The 12,926-nt window shown below is 43.5% G+C and overlaps 1 protein-coding gene across 1 annotated transcript in view; it reads right to left on the reverse strand.

Moving 5' to 3' along the window:
- Positions 1-12,926, reverse strand: part of LCP2 (lymphocyte cytosolic protein 2) — a 52,119-nt gene that overhangs the window by 10,435 nt on the left and 28,758 nt on the right. Inside the window, exons 11-20 of the mRNA XM_019635980.1 lie at positions 12,722-12,747; positions 12,599-12,618; positions 12,395-12,502; positions 10,988-11,018; positions 8,741-8,753; positions 7,909-8,038; positions 6,541-6,587; positions 3,348-3,442; positions 2,658-2,735; positions 992-1,147 (exon numbers count right to left, since the gene is read on the reverse strand). Of these exons, the coding sequence (XP_019491525.1) occupies positions 992-1,147; positions 2,658-2,735; positions 3,348-3,442; positions 6,541-6,587; positions 7,909-8,038; positions 8,741-8,753; positions 10,988-11,018; positions 12,395-12,502; positions 12,599-12,618; positions 12,722-12,747 (704 nt within the window). The remainder of the gene's footprint in view (positions 1-991; positions 1,148-2,657; positions 2,736-3,347; positions 3,443-6,540; positions 6,588-7,908; positions 8,039-8,740; positions 8,754-10,987; positions 11,019-12,394; positions 12,503-12,598; positions 12,619-12,721; positions 12,748-12,926) is intronic.

The following is a 12,926-nucleotide window of genomic DNA, read 5'->3' on the forward strand; positions in this document are numbered from 1 at the left end:
ATTCATCCTGCTAGACAGGGGTCAGAAGCCCCCTCAGTACCCCAGAAAGGACCATGCACTTCCAGACTTCTCTGCTAGGTGCCTCCCTCTGGGGCAGCTACAATTCATACTTGTGGGTTTCCACTAGACCAATAGCAATTCTGGGGCGCAGACATCTCTGCTTCCGTAGGCCCTGTGCAGCTCTATCTGCATCGACCCAGTGATTCAAACATTTGACCCAAATATGTGTTTATCCTACTCATTTACATGATCATAACTTAAAAATATTTGGAGTGAAATGGAAGTTATGGGTGAGATGTTTCTCACCCTGGAAATGTTTGATTCAGCTGATCCTCTTCCCAGAACTTTGAAGCTAAAGAATATGTTGGGGCATTAACTTTAGCTGTTAGTTTCCTTGCGAAAAGCAACCCTGAAAGGTTTTCTACACACTAGTCTGACTACCCCCGAAAGGTGACTGGTGTGAACCCCAGCCAAACCAGAGGACAATGTCTGTCCACCTTCATTGGCCAAACCTCCATTTTCAGTAAGAAATGAACCTAGCATCTAAATAATCATCACAAGAATCTATTCTGTTTTCCAGATGTCAATTCAAAATACAGCCTCATTAATACGCTGCAATGTTACATTAAAATTAATGTCCCAAAGGTGAATGACGACGGGACTTGCCTTTGACACCATCTAATTGGTTCTTTTTAAAAAATTTTAAATTTTAACATATTTTTTTTCTGATTTCAAAAGTTAAACATGTGATTTTAGAGTCTTTGGAATAAAAGATACAAGAAAGATTCCTATGGCAGAGGTAGCAACTGTTAACACTTTGTTTTTTTACCTTTCTGTAAATGAAGGGTTTCACTAATACAATTTAAGTCTAAAGTTGTCATACAGAATTGCCCTCCAAAGAATGTTACAGTGAAGTTCCTTGTAGGTAGGTAGTTATGCAGAGAGGCATAAAAAGAGAACTGGGGGAAATTTTGCAACAGGAAGTCCTTACCTCTTTTCCTCGGAGTCCAGTTCCCAACAAGTAAACTTGGCTTTCCTCATGATAACGAATCTGGATGTTGTAAACTTTATCTTTGTACAACACCATGAGGACGTACGGGTTGGTGGTTGTTTTCTTAGAGCTGTCTCTAACCAGAAAAGTGCCATCCTAAAAGGATACATTCCTGTTATTATGGGAGCAGTAAAAGTCAAATACTCCTGGTGCTTCTAAGAGCAGTAGGCAAGTCTCTAGGGATATGGAAAGCTATGGCGGACAAATCCGTGAACGCTCAGCTCCCCAGGCAGGTACAGATACCATGCACCAAGGATTTCTGGGTTCTCAAGAAGAGGCGGCAGAGATTGTGTCAGAGACATTTCTAAGTCAACCTCTTTGGAGTGTTCTGATGAAAAGGAATCCCTTTTTCAGTAATAAATAATAGGTGGTTGAATGGATAAAGGGTCAGGTGAAATAAGAACTTTATTGATTAACTAAGGATATATCTTCCTATTCCTAGGAACTAATTTCCTAACCCTTCTTTCCACTTTGGAAGTCAGAAAACGCCCAAAAGCACATGAAGTTCACACCTTTTTAAACTTCATGATCTCCAGATAGTGTTTCATTCATCACATGCCTGACAAAATTGAATGTGGACCATGGGTGTTCTTACAATTTTTTTTTCTGATATTAAAATAATGTGATTTGTCCAATACTTTAAAATTTCATTCCATAAATTATTGCTACATAATATTAATACTGTAAAGATCTGATATTAAAATAGAATTAATTAGTAAGGACACATTTAAACTACTCTCTGTGTATTAAATCAGGATGGCTTTAAATAGCCATCAATCTACAATAATAGCTTCCCTTTGTTCTTTTTATTCCAAGTTAATTGAATAAGTTCCAGTCAGAACATCTCTGTTGAGCAAACACACCTGTGGACCAGTGCTTCACAGCCTTGGCTTCACTTTAAAACCACCTGGAGAGTTTTGAGGACGCCCAGAGCCCCCACAGCACTCCTGGCTAGTTAAATCAGAACCTCTCCAGGTGAGATCCAGGAATCGGAATTTTTTAAAGCCGCCCAGGTGATTTAAATGTGCAGCTAAGGCTGAGAACTACTGTTGTTGACTCAAGATGTGAAAGGGTCTTTGCTTTCCCCTCTCTGATATATAGATTTCAGGTTAAGGTTCAGAACCAGACGACAGGAAATCTGGTAAGATCTCATAGTATGAAAGGATAGCTAGAACTTTCTAGGGGAATTTCTAGGGGAAAGGGCAGAAAGTTGCTGCTGTCTCTCTGGATATGGGACCCTTCACGTCGATATGAATGGCAACCGTGTATTAAGAGGAAGATGAAGCTGGTAAGTTAGAAATTTGGGGGAAAGGGTTTCCTTTTGACACTGTATGATTTGTATGGCAAAACTGATCTTTTTGACAGTAAAATCTCCTAAGATCCTGCCAGCCAAATGACGACCTTAATTTAGGTTTTTCCCAGGGTCCGAGGAATTACTGCTGTGGCTGCTGGTGGGTGTGACGCTGGCAGTAATGGGTCCCCTTGGTATAACAGCGTGAACCTAGCAGAATTCCAAGCCCATAATTGGTGCTCGATAAAAGTCAGTTCCCTTTTTCTCCTTCCGTTAATATTTATAACTACTTAAAAATAAACTTTAGCACAGTACCTGGTTTATCTTTCTAAGAGCAGCTTCTGCCTCTGGTCGGGTAATGTAAGAAACATACCACTCTTCATTTAATGAATTCTGAAAAGGTACATTTTTAAAAACTGAATAAATTTTGCAGTTACATATGTAAGTGAAAAGAAACCCCCTCCCAAGTAATTATTTCCATAAATCACCACCTCAATTCCATGAGGTCTGAAACATTTGTTTTCTTAATTTGAATATAGAGTCATTCAGGTGGGGCTAACGAGAAGGTATTTCCCGTGAACTGCTTTTTATCATGACGCTGGTAGTTACGAACGAGCATTCCTTATTTAATGGAACCTCGAATCTGGAAAAATACGTAATAATTTCTTCAGTTTAATATAATAATATACTTAATAAAAAAAACTGGGTTAACAAGCAGTTAAAGGACTTATTCAAGGTCATAAACTAGGGAACAGATGAAAAACTAGGATTATGTTTCTCATTGTTAAATGCAAAACACACATCTGCCTTTGGAAGTGTCTGTAAGAATACCAAGGAAGAAGAAAATAGTTTTCACCTGGATCCTCCCGTGACTTTTTTTTTTCACACACACACACACAAAAGGCTAACAGAAGATAGAAGTACAAAAGGGTATTCAGTAGGAGTTTCTCATGATTCACTTGCTGAGAAAAAAAATAAGTGAAAAGAAAACATATGCTTTATTACCTCTTCTTCCCCAGGGGATGGTGGCCAAGGTTTGCTTGGAACGGGCAAGGACAAGTTCCTGCCTTCAGCTCTGGGAGGCAGCCTGCTGCTGGGGCCTTCAAAAGTATAGCATTTTGAAAGTTAATTTACTGTAAGTCCCCTTTCACTCCCGTCATAACACATTTTCTCCCCAAAATGCCCTTGCAATTGTTCCCAGCAGTGAGCATTTCAAGAAGCCATAGCTTCAAAAATAATTTTCACCTGTTCAAAGCCACAAGGGCTGCTCAGGCACTATTCTACAGCAATGCCAGTGAAATTCTGAAAGCAATAGCACAAATTTGAGTGATTTCTTAAACGTGCACATTACATAATATAAAGTGCCTAAGTCCACTGATGATAAAGTCACAGTCCTTTTAATGTGATCATCAGAAAGAGTATTCAAGAGACAGATCTTTCATAGATTCCAGAATGGATTCCCAGCCATTGATGTGGTGACAGTGCAGTTAGAAATATAATTATGTTCTCATCGTTTTCACAAAAAGAAATGTCAGTTACCTAAGACGAGGTGGAATTACCTTGAGAACCAGAATTACCTTTTGGAACCAGAGTTTGCTACTTGCTGTCCTTTACTGTATTTTCTGAAGAGGTGGAGTTCTCCAATCCCCATAGGAGGATTATCTGATCAGTCAGGAATCTTTGTCAGGTAGCTGTATATTAATTACCCAGCACTTTCATCTCACCTTCTCTACCACTTTTTTTTCTTATTTATGGTTCCCTGAAAATTTCTGAGAATGTGTTTCCTAATCTCAGGAAACATTTGATTGTGTTGATTTATAATTGCCCAGGCTGTTTTCTATGTGACAGTAATAGCTCTTAAAAACGGGAAAATTCTGCGAGCTGAATGTTGTCTTATTTATGCTTCATTCATTCACTCATTCGTTCATTCAACAAATATCTGCTGAGCCCTCCTTTGTCCAGGCCTTGAGTAAGGCACCTGTGTACGCTGCCTTTGATCCTGACAGCAACACCAAAGGTAGACACTGTCATCATTTTGCATCACAGGAAACAGGCTCAGAGAGTCTAAGCAAATCATGGGCTCTTATTGGCAGGGTCAGGACTTGAACCTGTATTTCCAGACGTTATTCTGTATGATTAGTAATCCTGGGGTTTCTGAATCGCCCAGGGCTCTGGAATCAGCATGTTAACAAGCACTCCAGGTGCTTCTGCACCAGGGTTGTCACTCCATCTACAATATGTCCCAAGTGGCTAACTGCCTGCCCCGTGCCATTGGGAGGAGAGTGACCGGGAAGGGCTGAAGACTCTTGAGCCATGTCACATGGACAATGGAAGATGACCGTCCCTGTTTCTAACTGGCCCTGAGCTGCTGACCTTCTGTCCTACAGCTCCCGGTGCCTGAACAGCCCTTCCCCAGCCCCACCTTTGCAGTCCAGCACATTTACAACGTTTGTTGAATGAATGAAATCTAACTACATAGGAAAGTGATACAACCAAGTCATATGTCGCTTAGCTGCTTTAGGGCTGAGGAATTAGTCCCCTTCTGCTTCCGCACTTGCAGGCCAGCTCCATAAAGCCATGATTCACGGCAGACAAACACATGTGCTTTTTATTGCAGTCACCCACTACCCTTAATATCTAGATCATCAAGGAAGCTGGAACAGGATAATATACAACACATCCTTTACCTTCCTCATGGTAAAGCAGCCAGTCAGAAGACTAAGGACCAGGCATCCTGGCCGTCTTTAGGGGAAAAGGGATCAATTTTGATTAAGGTAGTTCTCAAAAAAAAAAAAAAATTTCACCAACCATTTGTGTTCGTCACCCCTATCACCATCCCATAGAACCAGGGGTCTGTGGGACTCACTTTGGGAAATATTGCTACGAGTAAAGTGTGTGGAGCTCAGATCCCTGCAAGGGCCAGGCAGGTGACACAAGGTGGGCTCACAAAACGCAGTGAGTAGTGGAGACTGGAAAACTGAGGCAGGGAGGCACTGTGGAAATCACATAGTGAATATGGGCGCTGTACCCTCAAATGCTTAGGAAACATTGGAAACGTAGTGGATTTCACTGGCATTAGCAGCAGGGTCTCACACATACACAGGTGGATGTATGTAATATATCACATAATATATGTGCTCCTAAAAAAAGGTTTGCCCTTGAGCTGTAATTCTAACTTACTAATGTAGTTTTTATTTACAACACACAGTGGTGTTCCTGCATCTGTACCATGACTGCAAAAAAAAAAAAAAAATGTGTTTGTGGTTCCCAACAGCATTTTTAACAATTTTAAGTCAATCTTTAAAAATTAGGTAATTTCACAGTAAGGGCCATATTTCCAGTTTTTCTTGAAAAAAAAAATCATAAAATCTAGCAACACTAGGCCAGTTTCCTGGCATGGGAAAAATCTGTTTTCTAGTGTTAGGTAACTTTCCTCAGCCATTCGACAGTCATTTAACAAACATTTTTAAAGGCCTGCCATATGCCAGCCATGTGGATAAATAAGTAACAAATAATAAACACAGTCTAATCCCAACTTATAGGCCTTTGCTGCTGCTATTCAAAGTGCTCCATGGACCAGCAGTGTCAGTATCACATGGAAACTTGCTAGAAATGCAGAGTCTCAGGTTCCACCCAAGATTCACTGAATTAGAATCTTTATTTTATCACAACTTCCAGGTGATTTATATGCCTATTAAAGTTTGAGAACATTCTTAGCAAATATTTAGCTTGGATGCCCAGAAAAAGTATTATTAAAAATGCAGGTCCCCACCCAGACTTACTGAATTAGAATCTTGTGAGTTGGGTTCTCTTAATTTGTATTTTAAACAGGCTCCTCAATTTGCAACTCAAGTGTAGGTTCATTGTAGAAACTGAAAACTACAAAGAAAGCCAAGCACTATCCTGGGCACTGTATAGACACAGTGCAGGCATGAAACACTCTGTGTGGGAAGATTAAGGCCAAGGCCACCTTCCTATAGACGTGTGTGTGTGTGTGTGTGTGTGTGTGTGTGTGTAGAGCATTGTACCGTATCGTTCCAACAGCCCTTGGTGCACTGCAGAAACTGAATTAAGTGCTAGGTGAGGAAATCAGATGCCTTTAGGAAACAAAACCTTTGCCAAGAGACTTTGGGACGGTTGGTAACCCGGTCATGAAGGCATGCTGCCTGGAGTGGGTCCCTCAATCCCGAGTACAAACCTTGAGAGAAGTATGGCGGCAGGGAGGCGCTTTGTGGAAAACTGTTACTGTGGAAACAAAAAACAAAACCAAAAATGTATTTGAAGCTGGGTTGAGGTGAAGGAATGGGGAAGCCGTGTTAGGGAACCCGGAATGCAAATGCTGCTTTGTTTGCTGTTACTTCCCACCCTCCCCCCACCCCCACCCCCAAAGCGTGGGAGCTGGGCAAAGAGGAGGAACTGAGTAGACAAACTTCACTGCTGTCCCATGTGGATCATCCCAAAGTCTAAAAAGCCTCAAAAGCCCCCAAAACCCAAATATCAGCAAAACTGTGTAAAGGGCTTTTAGAAGGCGACTTTAAAAAGCTGGCTGCAGTTTGAGGCCTCTGAGTTTTGAGCATGGCAGAAGTCCTCTGCAGGGAGGACCTTTCTTAACAGCTTCTGCAGGGCCTGTGGGAGCCCTAAATGCTGTCTGCTCCCCACCCCTAAGCCCGCGTCTTCTGTTCAAGTCTGCTCTGCTCAGAAATCTCGTGTGAGTGGTATTTTGCAAAAGTGAGATAGGTTTGGGGCCCAGTGTGGGGTAAAGCAGCATGAGAAAATGGCAGACGTGGCAGAAAAAGAAAAACAGCTGGAAGAATGAGAAGAAGCAGAAAATCAGAGCCAGAGGTGCCCAAGGAAGACGAAAACATTTCAGAATCTTCCCGGATATTTGGCAGGGGCGACGAGGTGGTGCTGGTGTTGAGTTTTCTCCCATATTCAGGGCAGGACTGGGACTCTCCCTTTGGATATTAAAGGAAAGGGTGAGCCCACAGGGCTGGAGGCCTTAGGGGATACCAGAAGGCAGTCTGAGGGCTCGTGGAGGGAGAAATGACCTAGCCTTTCTCCTGTTTGCGCCTCGGTCTCTGGACAGCCTCCTCTGGGCCCTAAGAAACGCTGTTGCTATGGAGAAAACAGACCTGCAGGGACAAAGCCTGTGCAGTGAACTAGCATCCACCAAGTGCGAGGTACGCTTTCTCAGTCTCCCCATCCCAGATGCAGGGTGAACTCCAAGTACTTAAGTTGACTGGGTTTCTTGAGTGGTTGGTTTGTTTGTTGGTTTCAGTTCACAAAGTGAAAACACTCCCCATTTCCTGCCAGAGTCTGTTCTGTCTGGGGCAAGCATGGGGCAGTGTATTCTGTTCCCCTCTGACCCCAAGCACGTACTCAGAGGACAGCAGTGGATTAATGCATGCGGTTCTTCATGCTCTGCTTGGCTTTGGTTCTTCAGACCCAAAATGTTCCAACCTTACTACAGACGGGCTCATTTCTTTCTTCCTCCACCCACCTGACATTAGCTCAGTGTCAGTGGACCCAGATATTACGTTTAGAACTGAACGACGTTGCCACGCACCTCTCTGAGAACGCTCCCGGCGCGTGAGATGACGGGAGAGAGTGTTTGGGGGGTGGCTTAGTAGATCTTGAAGGGAACGTGTTGGAGCTCATGGAGAACATTGTTGGCTGGGGCAAAGGTCTTTGATGCACTATGGGGGAGAAAAAAAATTAAGCAGATGGTCAGGAGCCAGGTGTCGCGGGAACATTCCAGAACCGCTCCCCCATTAGAAATAGCTAGTCTAAAGGGAGATACAAAAATCCAAAAGATCAAATGTAATTAGGAAGTGGTAGGATGGAACCCCACCCTTCCCCAAGAACTTTCTAGATGATTTACACCTTAGAATGCATTTTAAAATGCTGCCATTCTACATCATTCTCTATAACACATATTTATTTTATTTTTTACATTTTCGAAGTGCTGACTTGGCTGAAAATTGTCAATTGGAAACCATATGAATTTCACAAATGATTCACAAGCTTTTTTTTTGTTTTATGAAAGCCAAGTTTCATGCTGTCTCATTCTTCTGCAGTTAGTGATCCTTTACCCACAAGTGTTAGACGGCATAAATATTAGACATTTTTTTATCAAGCCATAATACAATTTTTAAAATTTTGCTGTGTTATTAAGTAATTTGCACTGATATGCATCAACTTAACACTTCTCTTTAGCAACCCAGCCAAGTGATTCCATCTTATGATAGTCATGCAGTCTACCAACTGATATTTGTCTACTTAACACTAATTTAACAATTTTAATTGATTATGTGGGGTTTCTGTACTAAACAATTCCATTGGAACGCCTGAGCAGAACAATGAAGGAGAGAGGTTGTAAGAAAACTTTCTGGACTTACCGTCATCTTCATCCTGGTGAGGGGGAGAAAAAAAGAAAAAAAGATATTCAATTATCATCAAAACATGATTTCTAAAAGAACCACATTTCTGAATAACATGAATGTCTCTGTTTCACTTGAGCAGTTGTACAGCTCCGTAATAAATACATTGCGGAGAACAGTGGAGCTTGCTAAGGGGCTTATGATTTCTTAATACCAACCATCATCTAAGGACATTCCACTCTTGAGTCGCTCCTTGTATATTTAGCATCAAATAGGTTCTGAGGTGTCTAAAAGGGCCCAAAGATCCAATAATAATGACAATATCTACTGCGTGCCCCCCAAAGATTCATATGTGATATTTCATCCAATTCCCCTACCAACCCTTCAAGAATTTAACAGCCTCCTTGCACAAATGGAAACATGTTGCTCAGCCGGGACTTGGAACTTGCCACGTGTTACAGAGATAGATCTGGCCTCTCATCTGTCTGATGCAAAGCTCAGCCTTCTTGGAGGCTCTGTTTTGCAATGGCCACTCCTCTTAAAAGCACCTCCACCTTACTTATTTATAATGTGGCTTACAAGGCGTGTCTACCTCACTCAGCATAGTCGCCTTCAGGGCAACCTTGAAACAAACCAAGGAAGGGCTATCATTGACTCTGCTCCTCAGATGAGAAATGATGGGGGAGGCAAAAAACGATGTGGCCATTGACTAGCAGGCCAAACTCACCAACCTGGACTTGTTTTAAATATTAGGCCACACGCTGGTGATGCATGAGCTCCGTCCTCAAAGTGGTGTTGTGAGAATTAAGTTAGTGATGACCTGTGCCTGGTACACGTTAAGTGCTCAGGAAAAATTAGTTGTCATTAGTCTGCCACTGAGATGAGGCGCGAAGGATCACAGCCAGAACTATTCGTCCCGACTGGCCAACTGGTAGTGCCAGTAAAGGGCTGCATAACTAAACGCACATGAGCTTAGGGAATCCCCGCGGTGACGTCTCTCTTCAACACCATTGCGACCATGTCATGTCCACCCTGGTTCAAGAATATACAACTCCCAGATTCCCATGACATGAGTGTCAACCCTTCCAGAGACTGGGAACCTCGAGAGCATGAAGTCGTCCTTGCTTTCAATCTCACCTCCTCTTGCCCTAATCGCTCTGCAGCCACCCTGCTGTCCCCACAGGTTCCAGGGGCATTGCCACCCACCTGCCTTTATGCAGGACATTCATGAGGCTGGGCTGCATCAGGGCTTGTGGTTAGGGTGACGCTAATCTGGGTCCTCCCATCACTCAATGACCATCACAAATCTCACCTCCAAGAAGTCACCCCTGGTTCCTTGACCTCCATAGATCAGTTTCTCCCCTTTGCTTCTGTAGCTCACTCCATGATCATATGCAGTTTAGCATGTTGGATGTGGTTTGCCTGCCTCCATCATATCTTAGCACTGCATGTGGACAGGCACAGCATCTAGCACAGAGCTACGAAGCAGCAGGCGCTTGTGAGCTGAGCCCTTGAATAGGGGCGAGTGTGTGATGGCCTTCAGAGGGCTTATGTTACAGAGGAAATCGGGCAGACCTGCATTCTGGTCCTGGCTACTGACTAGCTGTGCAACTTGCAATGAGTGTCTTACCCCCTCTGAGCTTCAGTTTCTCTTAGTAAAAGAGCAACTCTGATTCCTGATAGGGTCATTCAGTGCAAAGCCTGTGTAAAACCAATGTTCCTAGTCCTGGTTTGCCTGAAACAAACTGATGGCATTCCTCGGATGTGAGACTTTCATTGCTAAAACTGGGAAAGTCCCAGGTAAACAGCTGGTCACCCAAATGCAGCTAGTTTGGCAACATGCACATAGTAGGCATTCAATAAATGCTATTGTCTCTCTTTTTCAGATTGTGGGGGTATTAAAAGGGAAACCAAAGGTCATAGAAGCTTTGCTGCAAGGCCCAGCGTTGTGGGCACCCCTTCCTTTATTCTCCCCTCCACCCCACTGCCACTTCACCTTGCTATATTCCACCTGGCGATGGGGCTGAAATTAACCCAGCCACCCTGGGAGCTTTCAGAGGGGCGGGAGCTATGCAGTGCAGCTTGGTGGGTAGGTGTGGAAGATGGAGGCCCCCGGGGGCCCCAGCGCTCAGGGGCCCGCCGTGTGTAGGATTTGTCCTGGTGCCAGGCTTCAGTGAGGCTGGGACAGATGGAACCCCAACCTCCATGGAGCCTGCACTGGTTTTCTCTGAGCCAAGCATTCACCGAATGACAGTTTGTACTTACATTCTCTCTTCTGTCTGGTCCCCATCCATGCCTGAAATGAATTAGGGCAAAGAGAAAGAAATGAGCTTGAGGAGTTTCAAAGAGCCGGCCTCAGAATATAAATGCTTTCACTTAACCTAATAATGAGAAATCAAACCCACTGAGCCATGATTAAATGAGAAGCAAAAAAAACCAAAACAAAACAAAACAAAAACCAGCAGAAAAGCAGGGGAGAGGCAGTGGACAGGAGGTTAGGTGACTCAGTGTTCTGTCATCTTTGCGAGCTGAGCTAGGCAAACCTTTATTCTGTTTAGATACTGCAGCAAATAATTACAAATAACAAAAAAGGTTTAGTCAGCAACCTAACTCTTTCGCAGCTATTAAATTTCACTGAGTTGATGTTTCTTCAAGCAAATGAAAACATTTTAGGTAATATTCTCCTTTGCTGATGTGTTAAAACAGCCATCTCGGGGCTCACCCTTCGGTGAAGGGAAGACAGCTGGAAAATGCTGCCGCTTTGGGACTTTTCCCTGATGTGCGAGCTAGCCAAACAGATGTGGTGGCAGCCGCTGTAGAGCTATGGCAGGCAGCTATACACCTGGGCTGCATTCTGTTCTTCGGACACAAGGACAGCTTGTTAAATGGCTCATATCTGTCGATGCTTCACATGTCATCTCATCCCGTGTTTAATTAAAATTCTGATATTTTGTTCGTTATGAGACTTTTTGCATTCATTTTCATCTTTTAAAATATTCCAATGAAATATTAACTCGGTCGCTGAGGTGTGTTTGGTGCACCCTAGCCCTGATTTAATCCTCACACTAGCCAAGCCAGGGCCACAGTTATGAACCCTGATTACACAGATAAACAAACTGTCCTTAGCAAGTAGTGGGGTTCGGTCTGACCCCAAATGCACTTGTGCCATTTGGTCAATAGCCCCCATAAGACTATACAGCCAAGTTGGCAATATTAGAGCAGACCTCAGTATTTTGGCAGCATTATAAAATGTGCTTGGCAGTGAGGAAGACACGTACAGTGACCTAAAAACCTCCCACAATTATTTCTACTCTGCTACCCGTATGGAAAACTAAATTGGCAGATAAGTTCCTATGCACTGTGATGGAAAGAAATACAGCCACAAATTCCACTGATTGAGAATAAGGCCTCCACAGAGGGCAGACATTCCCATGCTCCTGACTAAGCATCTCTCTACTCCTTTCTTGGCTAGATGGCCCTTTTCTTCAAAGGGACCCAGGCACTTTACATCCAACCTAAGGAGTCTGAACACTCCTCCAGCCACAGCAGCTAACGAGCCACTCCCCGCCTGGGAGTGCCCAGGACTTCCAGTTCCTGCATAAGGCTGCTAGTAGGCAGGTTGTTGGCACTGTGCACTCTGAATGACCAGCTCGAGCAACAGAAGATAGTTACTTTGGCACAGGTGGCTTCTTCCCTGGCAGAGGGCTACTTCGGTCATGTCTTTCCGTGGTCGGTGGTAAAGGAGGCTTTGGTATCTTGGGTAAATGTTCCCCGAGAGGCCTGCAGAGTTGAGAGAAAGGATGTGTGAGGGTCTAACTAGAGTCCCACAGCATACACCATGTTCCTTCCTGCTGATAGATACAACAGAGCGCTTACCTTCCTGCTGGGGTCGAGGGCTGCAAGACAGAAGGGGAGATGTGTGAGTGTCCTCAGTGGTTTTTAAAGAATAAAGACAAGATACAAAACAAAAACACACAACGAAGCAGGAAAACATCTTACCTTGTCAGAAAACGCCGGTTTCTTTCCTGTAAAGGACAAATAGTAGGCGGGTCTTAAATTCTGGACTTTATCAGCGAATCATAAGCTATTAAAACAAAGCTCATGGGATTTATATGGAACCAAAAAAGACCACGAATAGCCACGGCAATCTTGAGAAATAAGAACAAAGTTGGGGGGATCACGCTTCCAGACATTAGAACATACT

This window comes from Hipposideros armiger, unplaced genomic scaffold (assembly GCF_001890085.2).
Source record: "Hipposideros armiger isolate ML-2016 unplaced genomic scaffold, ASM189008v1 scaffold_25, whole genome shotgun sequence".
Classification (NCBI taxonomy): domain Eukaryota; kingdom Metazoa; phylum Chordata; class Mammalia; order Chiroptera; family Hipposideridae; genus Hipposideros; species Hipposideros armiger.